At 53.6% G+C, this 17782-nt stretch overlaps 6 protein-coding genes across 6 annotated transcripts; 4 read left to right on the forward strand and 2 right to left on the reverse strand.

The window, feature by feature from the left end:
* Window positions 1-1449, forward strand: CPAR01_12537 (N-acetylglucosamine-6-phosphate deacetylase; the record flags this gene model as incomplete). Its single annotated transcript, XM_060496793.1, has 3 exons — window positions 1-378; window positions 439-1112; window positions 1179-1449. 3 exons carry the CDS (start codon window positions 1-3, stop codon window positions 1447-1449), a joined length of 1323 nt encoding a protein of 440 aa, XP_060344326.1.
* Window positions 1450-2416: 967 nt separating this feature from the next.
* Window positions 2417-4158, forward strand: CPAR01_12538 (NDT80/PhoG like DNA-binding protein; the record flags this gene model as incomplete). Its single annotated transcript, XM_060496794.1, has 3 exons — window positions 2417-2526; window positions 2673-3986; window positions 4038-4158. The coding sequence occupies 3 exons, from the start codon at window positions 2417-2419 to the stop codon at window positions 4156-4158; spliced, it is 1545 nt and encodes a 514-aa protein (XP_060344327.1).
* Window positions 4159-4967: 809 nt separating this feature from the next.
* CPAR01_12539 (glucosamine-6-phosphate isomerase) lies at window positions 4968-6440 on the reverse strand (the record flags this gene model as incomplete). Its single annotated transcript, XM_060496795.1, has 4 exons — window positions 4968-5495; window positions 5552-6097; window positions 6159-6191; window positions 6261-6440. The coding sequence occupies 4 exons, from the start codon at window positions 6438-6440 to the stop codon at window positions 4968-4970; spliced, it is 1287 nt and encodes a 428-aa protein (XP_060344328.1).
* Window positions 6441-9487: 3047 nt separating this feature from the next.
* Window positions 9488-11316, forward strand: CPAR01_12540 (hexokinase; the record flags this gene model as incomplete). The annotated part of the gene is made up of 3 exons (XM_060496796.1): window positions 9488-10122; window positions 10193-10771; window positions 10833-11316. The coding sequence occupies 3 exons, from the start codon at window positions 9488-9490 to the stop codon at window positions 11314-11316; spliced, it is 1698 nt and encodes a 565-aa protein (XP_060344329.1).
* A 324-nt stretch (window positions 11317-11640) lies between these two features.
* CPAR01_12541 (uncharacterized protein) lies at window positions 11641-13062 on the reverse strand (the record flags this gene model as incomplete). The annotated part of the gene is made up of 2 exons (XM_060496797.1): window positions 11641-11871; window positions 11959-13062. The coding sequence occupies 2 exons, from the start codon at window positions 13060-13062 to the stop codon at window positions 11641-11643; spliced, it is 1335 nt and encodes a 444-aa protein (XP_060344330.1).
* A 1193-nt stretch (window positions 13063-14255) lies between these two features.
* CPAR01_12542 (uncharacterized protein) lies at window positions 14256-14637 on the forward strand (the record flags this gene model as incomplete). Its single annotated transcript, XM_060496798.1, has 2 exons — window positions 14256-14336; window positions 14503-14637. The coding sequence occupies 2 exons, from the start codon at window positions 14256-14258 to the stop codon at window positions 14635-14637; spliced, it is 216 nt and encodes a 71-aa protein (XP_060344331.1).
* Window positions 14638-17782: the final 3145 nt, after the last annotated feature.

Raw genomic sequence — 17782 nt, forward strand, 5'->3', positions numbered from 1 at the left:
ATGCCCATCGCCATCCCAAAGACGCCAAAGAATGGCATCACGAAATTCACAAACTGCCGTCTCGTAAAGGGCGACGCTCTCGTATCAGAAGACATCTGGGTCAGCTCCGTCACGGGCAAGATCATCCACAGCCAGGCCGCCTTCTTCGACGACCTCTGCCTCCCGGATGAGACCATCAACTTGGGCGGCCGCATCGTGTCGGCCGGCATGATTGACTGCCAGCTCAACGGCGCCTTCGGCTTCAACTTTTCCACGCTGCTCGAGGACATGACGCAATACGGCAAAAAGGTCCGGGAGTTGAACAGGAAACTCGTGTCTACGGGCGTTACGTCCTACGTTCCGACACTCACTAGCCAAAAGCCAGAGCTCTATCAAGGGGTGAGTGAGACATCATCTACATGATAATTGACGTGGATGCTAAGTGCTTTAAATATGCAGGCCTTGCCTTATCTTGGAGCATCAGGAGGCTTACAAGCAGCCCACGACGGAGCCGAATCGCTCGGCGCGCACGTAGAGGGCCCGTTCCTGAACCCCACCAAGAACGGCATTCACAACGTCGACGTCCTGCAGCAGGCAGAGACCTTTGACGACCTGGTCCGATGCTACGGCGCCGACAACATCGAGCCCAGCGCGGCCAACGGCGGCGTCATTCCGATTAAGATGATCACGGCGGCGCCGGAGCGGGGCAACATGACCAAGATTATCCCTGAGCTGCGGGAACGGGGCATCATCTACTCCATCGGCCACTCGGAGGCGACGTACGAGGACGCGTCGGCCGCCGTGGCAGCGGGTGCGACGATGATTACGCACTTGTTCAACGCCATGCGCCCCCTTCACCACCGCAACCCGGGCGTATTTGGGGTGCTGGGGCTGGCGGAGAGCTTGGCGCGGCCGTATTTTGGTATCATCTCTGACGGTATCCATCTTCATCCGACGACGATCAAGATTGCGTTCAATGCGCATCCTGATGGATTTATTTTGGTGACGGACGCTATGCATATGATGGGCCTTGCCGATGGGTCGTATCAGTGGGTCAATGGACAAGATGTGAATAACATCATCAAGGTTGGCTCTACGCTGTTGCTGGAGGGCACCGATACGATTGCTGGAAGGTGAGAGAGACACATCAATGGTTCGAGGCGACGTCTTTGACAGATACGGAACTAACAGCTCGATAGTGCCGTCACACTGATGGAATGCGTCAACAACTTCCTTCGGTGGTCTGGTACAGGGATTCCCAAGGCATTGAAGGCCGTCACGGCAACGCCCGCGGCGATGCTCGGTCTTCAAGGCGTCAAGGGGTCATTGGAAGACGGGGCGGATGCCGACTTGGTTATCTTCTCTGAAGAGACCAGAGAGGGCGCCACGCAGTTGGTGGTAGACGAGGTTTGGAAGTCTGGGGCGTTGGTGTCGAGCAGAAAGGACGATCAATCGCCGATTACGCCATAGAATGACGAATTGTAGGGAAATACACGAGTCAAAAATCTGGAGATACGTACGAAGACAGGGAAGAAAGATGGCAAGAGAAGAGAGAAGGACAGGGTCGAGCCCTACAATAGACTGTATACTCATAGAACTGTCATCCGAACTTGAGGGTGTAAGTGGATGCGCAGATAAAGTTTCCAAGATGGCTGGGGATGGTTACTGGTAACACCAAGTGCCTTAGTAGAGGGGGCTTCGCTTAGTCCTCGCCAGAGTTTGGTTGATTGTGTGCTAGAGGATGGTTGCACAACACCCAAGTGAATTAGGTAGACGCCGATGTTCGGCCATAAATTACAAGATTTCTTAATGATGATAAACGAGGTTGATTGTAGGTTGATGAGTGAGAGAAAGAGTAAAGTGCTTCTGTACAGTGACAAGAACTGTGTTGCGGGAACCATCGGCCCATTGAATTACTCGCTTACGGTACTGTACAGAGTGCGTAACAGCCCGCAGAGGCATCCTTGAAGCTCCCCGCATCTTGGTGCCGTGACTTTAATTCCCTGCCTCCACAGTGCGATAATAGCCAGCCAATGACGGTACACGGGTGTTCTGATAGGGGTGGACACTGCGCAGGTGCTCTCCTTCCCTCTTTCTCGCGCGCTTCGACTCCACGCCTTCTCTCTCTCCAGAAGCCGAAGCCTTGGAGAGAGCCCTCCGCTTTTGTATTTCCCATTGACACTCGTTAATGTAGGCCACCAGCGCCAACCACCCCCCCGTCCCTTGACTTGTTTGTCTTTGTCCCAGTGGTCGCGGGCAATCCTTTTGCTCGAATCGACAGAGCTCTTTTTTCTAGAAACTCTCCATCCGGCAGTACTCGACACTACCTTAGACCAGGGCAGCGAAACCCCCAGACAACCTCCCCCACCCAGCCAGGCGTACGTAGCTGCGCGCATCGTCGGCACGGCGCTCGCTACACAAGTCCTACTACCATGCTATGGCTGCGTTCCATTCATTGTCGTCCGGCGCGACGCCCGGCGACGGCATGAGCCTCAATAGCGCCGTGGTCGATGGCATAGACTCTTCCATTTTTGACGATTCACTGCTGTAAGTGCTCTTCCCGTCCTCATTCGGCACTTGGCGAGGCTGGTAAGACGCAGCGAAGTCAGCTCCTCCCGTCTCGCCGGCACCCGATCGCAACCATGAGACGAAAGTCAATTTGGCTAACACACGTCTCGCCTCCTCTCCTGCAGAGATACTGTCAATGGCACTTTCCCCACGTTACCCTTCACGCCCACCTACGGCTTCGAAGACTTCTCCGCCACAGGCTTCGAAGACCCCTTTGCATACTCAAATCGCCAATACGAAGCACCACCCGCTCCCGAAGACTTCAACCAAGACTCGCCCACGCAGGAGCTAGATAATAAGTTGCTCGGCTTTTCGGCCCCGACGCTGAAGGCGACGCTCTTGGACGGTACGGGCCAACATGTAGAACCCAGCATGACGGCCGAGCTGTACGGCATGTTCTTCGTCGCCGAGGACGTCTTTGGCGCCGAGAACAGCGGCCGGCCCCTCGAGCTGACGTGCTACCGGCGAAACCTGTGGCAGTGCTCTGGCCAGGTAACCATACCGCGACACATTACCCACGTGGTGGACGAGCAGGGCCGACAGATGCCCATATTCGAGCTGTCTGCCTCCATAACCGCCATCGAGTCCATCGAGGGCAAGGTCACAGAAATCATATCAATACCCTGGAAGAGCGCGCATCCCATAGGCGCCGAAGAACCCAAGTCCAACGGCGGACCGCCCAACATTGTCTTGGACCTGGCCAACGGGCAAGAGGTGGACGCAAACCGGATTTCCCTGCCGTTATCGTGGAAGAGGCTACAGTTCAAGCACGCAACGGCGAATAACGGACGGAGGAAGGGCCTTCAGCAACACTACATTGTGGAAATCAGCTTGGTCGGCAAGCTACAGTCGGGCGACTACATCAAGATTGCCGAAACCCACTCCGGCCCCGTCATCGTCAGAGGCCGCAGCCCGAGGAATTTCGACAGCCGGAAGGACATTCCCCTGACAGGTGGAGATAAGAAGGTTGGCGGGAGGAGCAACAGCGACGCTACCGCTGCGACGCCTCAGAAGGAGAATGGCGGCAACAGTGGCATTCCTACGCCGATACCCAAATATCAAAATGTTGGAAACGTCCAACAACCAGCAGACTGGGCGCCGCCGCAACTATATCGTGAGTCGAGCGGGGGTCAGCCGCCAGCGAAGAAGCTCGCCATGTCACCGGGTATCAACAGACCACCCATACCGGCATGGTCTACAGAACCCTCGAGAAGCCTGGGCAGGGCATCGGCATCCATCTCGGCTCCGCGCGGTGCCATTTCCGGCCCGATCAACCTATCGCTTTCAGAAGATGAGAGGAGTCCGAATAGGTCAAATTCGGACGTGCAGAGCCCGCAGTTCACCAAATCGACGGCGGCTGCGGGCCACAACCCGAGCCAGAGTCCCAAGGAAGAGGACGATCTACTATACGAATACTTTCCGCTTAGCGTCGACGACTGGTAAGGAACTTTCGAGTTCAGTAGCACTGCACGTGCTAACATGTCAAACAGGATGCCGCCAGTCGAGGCAATCTATCGCCCCCACGTAGTCCACCACACCATTGTACCGCCGGAAATCAAGGCACAGCAGCTCCGGAGCAAGGCAAAGAGATACTTTACCGCCGAATCGTAGGGTTTTATATATGGGAGCATATCTGATACGAATTGACGAAAGCCGCATTTGTGTTCGTTCTTTTTGTTTTTACCCATTTCTCTGTTTGGTTTCCTCCATTTTTGGTTGTGTATTATACGGTAATTATTACATGGAACTGCCATTCTACCGGGATGGCAGAGAATGGTTGGGGAGAGGGGCGGGCGGTTAAATGGCAAATTAGGTCTGATGCGGTTATACCCGAGTTGTAGGTGACAGAGACTCAAATACAGAACGATGATTATAGTCGGTCCAGCTTCTTTTCTGAAGGTCGAGTTTCCGTTCGTCGTATTGCGTGCAATACAGTACTTAACACATCACAACTCCCAAGGATGCTGTACAGTACGATACTGTATGAAAGTTTCTCGAAATATTTTTTCTTTCAACGTCAATTCTTCAAGTTTCTGAGTCCAACAAGAAGACGAGCCCTGCTCTTTCTCAGATCCCTAATGCACCATCCAAGTGGACGTCAACCCCCATCTCAGGAGTTGTTTACTTCCTTATACGAAAGTTTCCTCTTTCCATACTACCGAAGTCATAAATCTAAGTCTCATGAAGTGTTATATCTTTTTTTCCTTCCCTTTATTTGGCCGTGGTCTACTATGCTACATTCTGTTTAGGCCTTCTTCATACTCCAAAAAAAAATCAAAAAAATCTTCTCCTTTCCTACCGCAATGCGTCTTCAAATGGCATCTAGCGAGTGTAAAAAGATATCAATATGCCTACAAAAATCTCAGATTGAATAGAAAAGAAAAGAAAGACGAAAGAAGAAAAGCTGATCTCCGTCTATCTCAAGCACCAACGGCATTAACCCTAGACATCATCTGCTGCTCCGGATTCGGCGTCAGCCGCCTCGCGAGCGCAGGCTCAGGGATCCTCGACGCCATACGATCAGGAACCAGCTCCGGCGTAGCAGACCTACTGATCGAGGTCGTCTGCTGCTTCTCCGGGTTCGGCGTCAACCGCCCCGTAACCGCAGCAGGGACCCCCGGAATCCGCTCCGCCATCCGGTCCGTCACCAAATCGGGCGTCACGGCGCGGAGCTGCTGCTCCGAGGGGGTCTTTGTGCGGGAGGCCATGCTCTCGAAGACGAGCTCGATGTCCGGGGACGTGGAACGCGAGCGGACTGGGTACTCCGTCGCCGGGGAGGCGCGGAGCAGGCGCGAGGTTGTGGGCTGCGGGTGGAGGATGGTGGGCGTGTCGACCTCGTCGATGCGGGTTATTGGGATCGGGGGAGGGGATGGGCCGGTGCGGATTTTGGAGGGGAGGATTTGTTCGAAGCCTTGTTCGCGGGCTACTTTTTCGATGGACTTGAAGTACTGGGATATTGTGTTAGCCATCCAGATTTCCCTCTTTGGTTTCCTCGGAGTCTTACCTTGACAGTTTTGACTTGCAGCTCGAGCGTCGCATCCTCATCTACGACTATCATGGGGTGAGGGTGCAGCTGCAGACTCGACAGCGTCCACATGTGGTTCACGCCCTGCTCGATACACCTCTGCAGCGCAAGCGCCTTCTTCGCGCCCAAGATAATCGCCACGACCTCGCGCGCCTCAAGCACGGTCTGGACGCCGACGGTGAGGGCTAGGCGCGGGACCTGGTCGACGTCGTTGCCGAAGAAGCGCGAGTTGGCGAGGATGGTGTCGTAGGCGAGCGTCTTAACGCGGGTGCGGGAGGCGAGGGAGGAACCCGGTTCGTTGAAGGCGATGTGGCCGTCCTCGCCGATGCCCGCGAGGAAGAGATCAATGCCACCGACGGCCTTGATTTTGGACTCGTAGGCGACGCACTCTGCTTCAAGGTTTGGGTTTTGGCCGTTGAGAATGTTTACGTTTTGGGGGTGGATGTTTACGTGGGAGAAGAGGTGCTTCCACATGAAGGAGTGGTATGATTCTGGGTGGTCGCGGGGGATGCCGACGTATTCGTCCTGGGGTTGTGTTAGATGAGGCCCATGGAGGTGACATTGTTGTTATGAGATGTCCACGTACCATGTTGAAGGTGATGACATTTTCAAAAGAGATCTATGAGTACACATATTGTTAGTGACCAAGACGCTTGATGATGATGTTAGTTGAGAGACGCGGTCCTACCTCTCCAGCCTTGTACTTCTGAACAAGGATCTTGTACACACCGAGGGGACTGCTTCCCGTGGGCAAGCCAAGGACGAAGGGATGCGCCGGGGTAGGGTTGAAGTGCTTGATGCGGTCAACGACGTAGTTGGCTACGTAGGCGCTGGCGGCCTCGGCATCGTCGCGGATAATCAGCCTCATCGTGGGGGTGGAAGTGTTTATACGGATATGGAAAGGTACAACGATACGGTATGATACGAGGAGGTATAAGGTATAGGGCAGAGATGGATACAAGGGCAAGATGGTAGTAGGACACTCTCGGGTATCTTCAGCTTCCGTATTGTGAGAACAGAGAGGAAAGATAGATACGAAGGGGGGGCAAGATGAAAGGTGCCTCTGCTTATGAGGGAGCAATTACACCCAGGTGGACAGACCAAAAAGTCTTTGCGGTTCGCCCACGCCCCTCCTTCGAGGGGGTTCTCCCCTCCCCGGGGCCCGTCTCGTCGCAAGAAGCCTGACATCACAGACTTTTGCGGCAACAAGCCCCAAAGTATGCTGATGATTTTCCCACCTCAACCCCGTTTGTGTGGTGGAGGGGGATGGAACGTCACTGCTATCGGCCATGTTTGAGGAACAGAGTCCCACCACCAACCGGGCCGGCGGGGAGGGAACAAATTGTAGTGTACATTACATTATCAACGTTGCCCGTGACAGGTTTTTTTTTATCGGCCGAGTTTCTCTTTCCAAAAGGATTGGATGTCGAAGCGCTCTCGACTCATGAACAGCGGAGATGGTGTACCAACAGGTCATGGTTTTGACGTGGTCATCAGCGCGGTTCTACGAATGAGAATTAGGCTTATGAGGAGTCTGGTGATGGGCAGTACCTTTTGTGATCGTCTTGTTGCAGGCAGGCCGTATTTTCTCAGATAGCATATCGTCATTCACGATTTAGACTCGAGTTGAGCCGAGCTTCCCCGGGTTTGCCGGGCCAGGGTCGGGCATGTTCCTGTTTTCCCAGGCGGGGCGATGGTGGTGTTAAAGGAGCCATGTGGTCGGGTTCAATGACTCCCCAGCACCTAGCATGGGGAGGGGCCCAAGCTTGGAATAGCTGCTTTCTGAAGCTTCTACTGTGTGGATGTTTCGATACCGGCGCGCACGGGGTGGCGATGGCGGTCGCTTGTCGTTGACACGGCCGGCGTCCGTGAACTCGGGTCTCCCCTCCTTGGCTCTTTGGGGGCCCTGGACTTTCTGCGACCCAGCGGCTGACGATTGATTGCATGTCACTGCATGCCAGCAGGGGTGGACGGATGGCCTAGTGTACGTCTGGAGGATGCTGTGCTTTGCATGCAACTGATACGTGGGGACTGAAGCGAGCGATCTAACGTAACGGGCATGGTTGCCGCCGGCCGGCTACTTTAGTGTAGACTGCTCATGAAACATAAGGTATAGAAGGATGAATACATAATTGATGGGGACCGCTCGTACGGTATCGTGGATGGTTCGAGCTTGAAAGGTCAACGGCGGCTCAGTCGTTGGTCAATTATGTACCGGATTGCTATGAGACGCGGTGCCGCGGTGGAGGCCTCGGCATTGATGATGAGAAGGATTGGTCCATTGGATGAGACAAGAGGCCGGTTGAGATTGATAGAGGCAACCATGCAGGGCCGGTAGAGGAGAACGTGTCACTGCAACGGCGCGGCTGGTATCGTCAAAGATGGAAGCTTGATGGTAAGGTTGTGTATGGAGTACCCAGCATGGAGTCGTGGAGTGTTGGAGGTGTTGGTTGTTGCATGTAACTTTGGTAGTGGATCTTGACAATTTGGACAAGGTGAGAGAGTGGGGGGATCGACCCTTCCTTGGGCTCCGAAAGCGCCGGAGTCGCTGTCCGTTTTCATCTGATCTTGGTCAGCCACACCACACCGTCTACTAAACACACTCACAGCTTTCGCAACTATCAAAAAGCAACGTTACAACTGGAGGGGGCAATTCTCCTCCTCCATCCCATCTTGCACATCACCTACTGTGCAGTAATGTCCACAGTCAACAAGCTGAACCACAATTGTCAGACAGTGCCCGTCGCGTCTTGTCTAGCAGACACCTATCTAGCTTCAGTGCTTAGCTTAAGCTCAGTGAGAGGTCCATTGAGCTACCAATTCCTGGCGTCTGCCAGCGAGTCCCAATGCTTCGGCTCAGCATTTCGTCTCTCCTGGTTTAGGTTGCTTCTATCCAAGTGCCACCTGTGGCTGTTGTCTCAGGCTCACAGCGTACCTATAGGCTCTGAGAAGTCTCTATCCTTTCCCTGCTATACGGTACTCTTTCATCGTTGCATGCGCTCATCTCTCATCTACCGGTTAAGCTTAGGTTCCATTCCTCTCATACTCACACTCTCTTGTCTCTCTCACGCATCCTCTCACTCTACCCCCTGCAATCCCCAATAAACCTTCTCAACCAACTACGAGGCAACGCGGGCACTTACCCCTTCCCGCGTCCATCCATCCATCAACACGAGCTTTCGGCCCCCAAGTGAAGGAAGTGGGTTGGAGCATCGAGCCTGGACTGAGCTAGAGCAGATGAACCAGCCCTTAGGATTACCGCGTGTCGCCCCATCGCCTGTGCGACGTTGAAGACAACCTAGAAGACAATCCTCGCTCATTCCCGCTTCTAACCTTGCCCACTCACTCACTACCTTGCCTCTAATCCAAGACACCAAGACACCGACCGGTCTTCTGTTCAGTGACCCATTGGTTGCTGGCCGGTGTCGCCATCGCCCTTCTCTCTCCCGACTACCCCCTCCCCACTTCGTCGTTATTGTTCATCCACTGTCGTTCTTGTTGGATACGACGTCTCTGGGCTTCCACCGCCAACCCGAGCAGTAGAGCGAGGGGAGGGGACCGGCAGGTTCCATTCTCTGTTGTTATTCTGCCCTCCGTGCGGTGCGCCAGTCACCCTCTCGGGTTGTGCCTGTCGATCCGCTACCAGTCCGTCTACCGTTCCGCCGTGGAGTTCGTTCAAACGTTCGATCAGACATCTTTGCAACCCTCCACTACCTTACCTCTCACACTCTTCCTCGTTCTTTCTCACTCTCACTCTTACCATCTCACTCGCTTCACTCCATCTCATCGGCCTGTCTCCGGGGGACATGGCTCGTGCCCGATTCCGTTTATTTACAATCCGATACCTCGTCAGCTAGATGATCCGGCACCCGATTGTGACTTTCTCCGTTTCATAAACAAAAGTCTCTTAATGTCATGCAGCCAATTTCACCTCCTGCCATGGCCACGTTTCCAAAGTCTTTCCTGGCCGCCGTCGTCAAGCAGCTACTCCGGGGCAAATCGTTGATCCAAGCCCTCCTAGCCTTCTGGCTCACGCCACAAACCGTCTCAGGGAAACCGACAACTTCAAAGGTGGATTGTTGCAGCACATCGGGAACAACGACGCCCTCAGGCCAAAGTATCGAGGAATACCTAAAGGAGGCCGAGCACCTCCTCCTGGGGCCCTTGCTGGACAACGATGGCCTTCTCGAGTTATCCAACGCCCTAAAGGCGCAGTTCAGAGACAAGTTGCAGACGAGCATGGCGTGTATGCTCCCTTCGTACAACCACCAGCTCCCCGGCGGGCACGAGGTCGGTCAGTACCTGGCGGTGGACGTGGGGGGATCGACGCTGCGTATCGCGCTGGTCGAGCTGCGGGGTCGTGACGCCGTGGGCCGGGAGAGCGAGATTGTGCGGATGAGTTCGTTCAAGATCGACAACGACATTAGGAGCTTGGAGGGCATGGCCTTCTTCGACTGGATGGCCGAGAGGATATGGGACATGGTGTCACAGGACGGCCAGGACCCTTCACGGCCCATGCCCATGGCCCTGGCATGGAGCTTTCCCATTGAGTAAGTTCAGTCCTTGTTGCTAGGGAACGATTTAATTCAACCGGGCGAGAACTAATCGTCTTCACAAAAGGCAAACATCACTAAAAGGCGGCCGCATCCACGGCATGGGCAAGGGCTTCCTCGCCGCCGAAGGCCTCATGGGCCAAGACCTCGGCGAGGTCATCGAGACCGCCTGCGCAGCTAGGGGCCTGAGAGGCACCCGGCTGCGCGTCATCCTCAACGACGGCGGCGCCACCCTGCTCTCCCAAGCCTACGTCCACCCGGCCACCCGCTTCGGCCTCATCCTCGGCACCGGCGTCAACATCGCCGCCTACCTCCCCGTCTCGCTGATCGGCAAGCCGAAATTCGGGGACCGCCCGCGGGAGTGGTGGAGCGAGGCGCGCGACGTCATCGTCAACACGGAGCTCGGCATGTTTGGCGGCGGGGGCGTCCTCAGCGTCACACGCTGGGACGGGCTGTTGAAGCAGGGGCACCCGAGGCCCGATTTCCAGCCCTTGGAGCAGATGGTGAGCGGGTACTATCTCGGCGAGGTGGTGCGGTTTGCGTTGATTGAGGCGATTCGGACGACGGGGGTATTTGGCGGCGTGGTACCCAAGTCTCTTGATGAGCCGTACTCTTTGAAGTCTGAGACGATATCTACCATTGAAGGGTAAGCTTGACTTCCTCACATCCACCCTTTTTGACGAATATTTTGCTAACCATAATGACAGAGATACGTCACCATCACTCTCATCATCTATCGACCTCTTCATCACCCAACATCCCTCATCTCACACTCCCACACCATCAGACCTCGCCGCCCTCCGCAGCCTAGCCTCCTTCGTCTCAAGGAGGTCAGCCGCCATCATCGCAGCGTGCCTACATGCCGTATGGTCCCTCCGTCTCGAGTCTCTAGCCGAAGAAAAGGAGGCCAACGCAAACCGGACGGCGTCGACGAATCAGGATTCCGCAGAGGGCGAGGACGCGGACCTTCTTCACCAGAGAATAGAAAAGGAAACATCCCTGCCCCGAACGATGGTAGCCTACAACGGCAGCGTCATCGAGTGCTACCCGGGCTATCTGGCAATGTGCCAGTCGTACGTCGACGCGCTGGTCAACAGGGGCGACAGGAGCGTCGAGCTCGTGCCGGCGAAGGAGAGCTCGCTGCTGGGGGCCGGCGTCGCGCTGGCGAGGGCTTGTGATGGGACTGCGTAAAGGGCGTGAGGTTTTCCCTCACTGGGCGTCACATAACCCTCGAGAGTGTGTGGACTGAGAAATGGGAGGATAGAGATGATTTTGCACTTTTGAGTGGCATAATTTCTGACAACATGCATGGCAAGGAGTAAAAACATGGCTTTTTTTCTACAAAACGTATATAATCATAAAGCATTGCAATCAGCTCAGCAGGCTCATCGTTGATGAGAATTTTCATCTCATTATTTGAATTTTTGGGGGGTATCATCACTTCATTTCCCGTCTCTCTATGGCTCTGAGCAGACGCATCTCAGAAAAGCCAATCTCTGCACATCGGCACACGCCTTACTCCTCATCGTCATCATCAACAATTTCCTCCACCTTGCGCTTCTTCCTTCCTGCTGAACGGCCCCCCTCCCGCTTGACCACCCGCGGCTCGTCACCATCTCCGTTCCCGTCCGACTCTTCACCCTCTCGCTCTTCTTCCTCCTCCTCCCGACGGCGTTGCTGCTCCAGAGCCCGCTTCATCTTGCGCAGGATAACTGGATCGTCAAAAAAGTCGTTGAGAGCGATTTCCTATGTTATTCTGCGTTAGTGACTGAAAGGCATTTCCTAAAAATTGGGAGGGCACGTCTTCATCGAGACTTGAAAAACAAGACGTACCTTGGAACAACCAGCCACGGGACACTGCGCGCGATGACCCGGCGACCTACGCAGGAACTCTGTAATCGCCGCCTTTTCAAACGTGTGGCTGCACGCGCTGCTGCTGACGGGGTCCTTGAACAGTTGCATGGACAGCGGGCACCTGTACTCCCTGTTCTCTCCAGCAATAACGAGGTCGTCGTCGCTGTCGTCTGCCTCCGCACCCCCCGCAGCTGCCGCGGCTGATTCGCCATCACCACTGCCGCCTCTTCGGGATACGGTAGGCATGACGGGGTTTCCGGCATCGTCGAACCAACGCTTCGCATTAGGTAGGGAAACCTCAGCGTCGCCGTGCGCGGCATCGTGCCACAGCTTCTTGAAGGCGGCGTAGTCGTTATTGACGGCGTAGCGCTGATAGGCCGTCATGCGCTCGTACTCTGTCAGCTTGTCGGCGCGCTGCTGGCGTAGTATGTCGATGACGGAGTACTCTGGCGGCGGCGGGAGCACGCTCTCGTCCGCTGCGTCGTTGTCGTCCTCATCTGCGTCGCCGCCGCGACCGTTGGCCTCCGCTCGTGTGCGCCCGCCGCGTTGGAGGGGCGCCTGCTCGGGGAGCGTCTGGAAGTAGTTGACCGTGTCCGCGAGCGCAGCCTTTTCGTCAAGGAGCTCCGTCTGCCTGTCAATCAGATCGCGCAGCGCAGCCTCGGCCTCGGCCGTCAGGCGGGGTACCTCGTCGTCCAGCGCGGCTGTATGTGCTTCAACGTCGAGCTCGCGCTGGGACTTTTCCTGGCTGTCGAGACTGTCCGTCTTGCTATCCGCACCCTGCGATTGCGACTCGGCGCGCTTTTCGGCGAAGCGGGCGAGGGCCTCGTGCCGTGTGCGGACGGCGTCGTTGATGCCGACAACGGAGAAACCGAGATGTCGTATCGAGGCTTTCAGGTGGTTTTCGTAGCGATGAACATCGCGGCTGTTGGAGAGATCTGCGATGGCGCGCTTCGCTTCCGCTGAGAGTGGGCAGGAGAGGGGTTCGTATTCTGGGAGGGGATTCTGGGGACCAGAGTCATCGTCTTCGTCGTCGGCGATACGTCTTTCTGGGCGGCGTTGGCCTCTGCGACTTAGTACGGGCATCTTTGTTCAGGGCGCTGGCTGGTCGATGTCGCTGCGTCTGCTTGTTCGAGTTGTATTTATGTATAGAGCGTTGGATGCGGACGGAGTGATTGCTTTCGTTGGTCGAACGTGGATTCTGAGCTTCACCAGCTTCAAGGATGGGAAATTTCGTGGAAGTGAAGTGGGAGACGCGATTGACGTGCTGTAGCGCGTCTGTGGGTTAAAGAGGTGCCCGGTACGTACCGTCCGGGGTTCCTTGATCGCGGGGGTAGTCCCTGCAGCACCAAGGTACGCTTATACACTTCCAACCAACGTCGTCCATCTTCTGGGAAACTGGAACTTTCTTCCTTTCACTTTACTTCATGAGTATCTTGAAAAGCACGAATTGCTACATTTATCGTCGAGGCAGTTTAGCCTGATATTCAGGCTCCCATGGTTCTTCGTGTTGCTCCTCTGTCGCGAATTCCCTCGGACGGTTTGAAAGCACCCGCAGCAATGAGGTGTAAGTACACCGTAATCAACTGATGGTCTGGCTTTATGTCGAAAGCGAGGAGAGCCCTTGAAAGAAAATCTTGTGAGGGTGGTCTAGAAGGTCACTTTATCAGTCGTATATGAGTTTGACTTTGACTTCCAAGCCTCCACACATTATAGAACGCTTTTGTTTTATCAGCTCATCAACACCAGTGACAGTAGCAATAAGTACTACGTACTCTTGGACATTTCCTTTCGGAACCTCCACTACGGTGCTGCTTCCACCGTACATAATGGCAATCACCACACATTGTTGTGAATGTGCTCTTTACTAAGTGGAGGCAAATTTCTCGTCGAGATGATACTTACAGTCACCGCACAGTGGGAGTCATATCCTGTCAACCTCTACTAGGCCGGTTTCATCTACCAAGTAACCCTTGCAGGTGATGTCCCAAGGCTTTGGACCACATGCTCTCATGTTAAAGTTCCTCTATTACAGGACCTTCTAGAGGTTCAGAGCTCTCTCTTCTGTCTGGGAAAACCAGCTGGGTCACACTAAAGCCAGCAGGGCAGTCCAGCTCGTAGCGCGATACTCATAGTATCCTTCTTTGTAACGCAGTAGATAATTGAGAAGCATATTCCTAGAACTTCCAGTTGTCCGTGGAGAAGAGCTAGCAACATGACAGCCGGTGTTGTGTGTTTTGGACTAAGGCAAGGCCATCAAGATCCTGAACATTCGAGGAATGACGCCACGCCTTTTGCGCTGTTCACCCTTTCGTGGCACAAGGAGCTACTTTGACCGAATATGCGCCCGCGCAATACACGTAAGTCTTTAATGTCTTACGCTCATATCTTCTGGGAGACCAAGACCAATGAGCCTTACCTAATGTGAGAGTTTGCTGCATCCCGCAAGTTACCAAGCCATGATCGTCTGCAAGTGCTAGACAGAGTACCTCAGCTCATCGTTACGAAGTACAGTAACATCTGTAGACAAGACATATTGCTGTATTCCCTCTATTATTGTTCTTGTGTTTCACATTACCGTTCTCCAAGACCAGACAGAGTCAAAGACTTCGAGGCACAAAGGCTACTTACCGATACGAAGTACCTCAAAATCTAATATAATAGACAACAAATCAAGAACAGAATCATGAAACTGGAATAATAGTTTGGAAATGACAGCTCGTAGCCTTTCTGTGGGATTCAGGAGGCGTAGAAATAGTACTCCCTTTCCTCAGACGTGCCTTCCGTTTGACAAAAGCCTAGCCCAGCAAGATTATCTCATCGAGTGTTAAAAAGTCTTGACACAGCACCTAGAACAGGATGCTGGCAATTGTCTCGACAGATTACTAAAGAGCACCTTACGGCTTTCTTGATGCCTCGCACTTGTTGGCGGCCCAGTGATTAAAAACGCATAAGCTATTTGGCTATGGTAACCACCGTGGATATCTGTCCAGAATCTCCACGGGACTTTGGAAGCTTCAAAGAATTCCTCAGGGCCTACTATCAAGTCAGATTCGGTCGTCGTCTAAACACCCACGTCGTCACGCAGAACGTATTCGTCTCCGAATACGATGTGCTGCGTGAGTAGTAGTGGTGAGCAGCGTACATCGCTATAGTATTCCGCCCTTTATTTTGATGCTTTGTGTACAGAGTATGCTCAGTCTGAAGCCAATTGACACACTCCGATAGTGTACTTCTCACAAACGTTCTTAAGTTAATTTTACTAATATCCAAGTTTCACAGACCACTTTATCTTAAGAGAGGCTAATCTAAGTTTCACAGCATCGCATTCATGGTTAGTGAAAGATAGGAGATAATAGTTAATTCCTAAAAAAAGAATGATCTAGCTACAAAGACCTCAGCATGTCATAGTCTATGAAAACTCGCGTACCCCGCGTCAATGATGTCTTTTAAAAACAAACTCACTTCGACCGCAAACCTCCCAAAATCGATCATTCAAGTCAAAAAAAAAAAAAAAGCAAGGCGGAATCAGCACCATACACTGATCTAGCTAGAAGAATACGGGGCATAGAGCCACGAGTCGTAGAGCGAATACTCTTTCTTTAGGGAGAAGAGACTGAACCTGCTACATCAAGGAGCTTCAAGTCAACTCTGAGTCCTTGGAAACGATGTCGAATCGAATAACCACTTACCCCCCACAGTGTATAAGAAAGTCTTTCAGTCAAGATTATCAAAACCGAACTTGCCATTGCTTCTCAAAAGCTCTAGTCCTGTACAACTTCATCCAGAGATGAGACACATACCGAGACCCATCACATACAGGTTTTGAAGTTATGTAGACTCGAACTGCCAAGCAAACAACACCTTTGTACTAATCCTTACACAACGATTCCTTCATATAAAATATCCCCCTTCCCCCGCCCCCAATAACCCCTTCTCACATTGTCAAGGTAGCCCTCCTAAGCACACCCCCTCCACCTACTCACCGGTAGCCCAGCACCACGGCTGGGGACACGGTCGAGAAGGATATATATCTATATATATATCATGAAGTGGGTAGCCCATGTACATCATCAAAGCCAACCGCCGTCAACCCACCCCCTATATCGCCTGTCAACGGTCACACAGCCCCCCAAGTACGGATACCTCAAGTCTGCAAGACATCGTCAGCTACCTGCCGGCAAACGGGGACTCGTCCACCCCCTCCTCGCTCTGAGGTCTCCCGTCTCTCGGGATGGCGACGGCGATCGATGGCCTTTTCGAGGCAACTTCTCTTTCTCTTCCTTTTGTCCCTCCCACTCATGCCCATTTACATGCTTATTTCGGTTATACGTTGATTAGAACACACCGAGTGTTCAGCGATCTGAAATGTCCCCAAGAAGGGTGACACTGGAGATGGAGTCAACCATCGACTTCGAGCCTCGAGGTCTTCACGCTTAGTACCTACCCGACAACGATGTTGACAGCAAAGATCCAGTCCAGAGAAACGACACCCCAAGAACTCCTCCCACCGTCTCGCGAAATGAAAGAACCATCTCCGTCTTCCATTTCCGTTCTCACCGGGGAAGGAAGAAAGAAGGCGAGAGAAGGAAGCGGAGCCCGCGCGGGGGGGAAGTAGGCTAGATGCCGGTGCCGGGCTTGGGGTGCTGGGTCACTGGGAGATATTGCAATCCCCGTGTAAACGAAGTCAACCATCTCCGAAGGGACACTCCACACCCGTCAAAACGGTTCTCAGGTCCAGTCCCAGTAGATAGGTGGATGCCCTCTTCCCCCGATGACGAGGACCCGGGTCTCTTGAGGTAGGCTAAGATGAAGGTCAGCTGTGCATAAGATTCATAATCCAAGTGTGCTGACCATTGTGTTCAAGCAGCGAGGTTGAGATAGTGATATATATACGCCTTATATACCGACTTACACAACATGGAAGCCTGCACAACTTCCCGCCCCACCCCACCACCCTCAGAATTACACAAACCTAGAACCTTCATTTGCAGAAAGAGAGCCAGGTTTCGTAGGTAAAACCATAACCAGCAACCCGGTATTCGTACCCGTCGTAACTTCCGACAAAAGTAACCCCCTCCCCTCCTCCCCAAGCCTCAAGGTTTCCAGAGCCCACCAATATTGACAGGCACAGCCACACCAAATCTCAATGACAGTTCACTTACTCATCTCACTCTCCGGAGGGGGAGGTGGGGAGGCAGAGGAAGGGGGGGTTAAATTGGAGTTGCTTCATCCTTTCTTGGACATTGACAACATCTCCACACCACACCCGCGGAGGCGGGAAAGGCGATGACCTCGAAAGGGGAAATCACTTAATCCACCCTGATAGCCCTCCCGTAATGTTACCAGTGTAACGGTAGCACTAAGCAATTTTGACAGGACGCAGAAGGCAGCTTCGCTTCCGGGCCGTGAGGGTCTTGAAGGAATTCGGATGTCAAGCCGCAATTAAAAAGCTTGGTGGGTTTACCAGGTATGTCGGGCATTCACGAACTCACCTCGTCGGGCCCGAAGAACCCTTGCGAGACATGAATCTCCGGCCGAATCCAATACACCAGCCCCGCGGGCAGCAAAAGCACGATGAACGACGCGTAAAGAGTGGCGATGAAGAAGTTTCCTGTTTCATCCGACAGGTTATTTTGTACTAAACACCAAAAAAAAAGATGTCCAAAAAAGACTACTCCGGGCCACGCTCTGTATGCGCTTTATATGCCTCAGGAGAGATGCAACCGTTTGTAAATGTAAGCTTATACAATGGGCTTTCGCCCGAAAAAAAAAAAACAAGCTGGGCGTGAACTGTAAGGCCACA

Source organism: Colletotrichum paranaense (genome assembly GCF_030867605.1).
Source record: "Colletotrichum paranaense strain IMI 384185 chromosome Unknown Scaffold_11.1, whole genome shotgun sequence".
NCBI classification, from domain to species: Eukaryota; Fungi; Ascomycota; class Sordariomycetes; order Glomerellales; family Glomerellaceae; genus Colletotrichum; species Colletotrichum paranaense.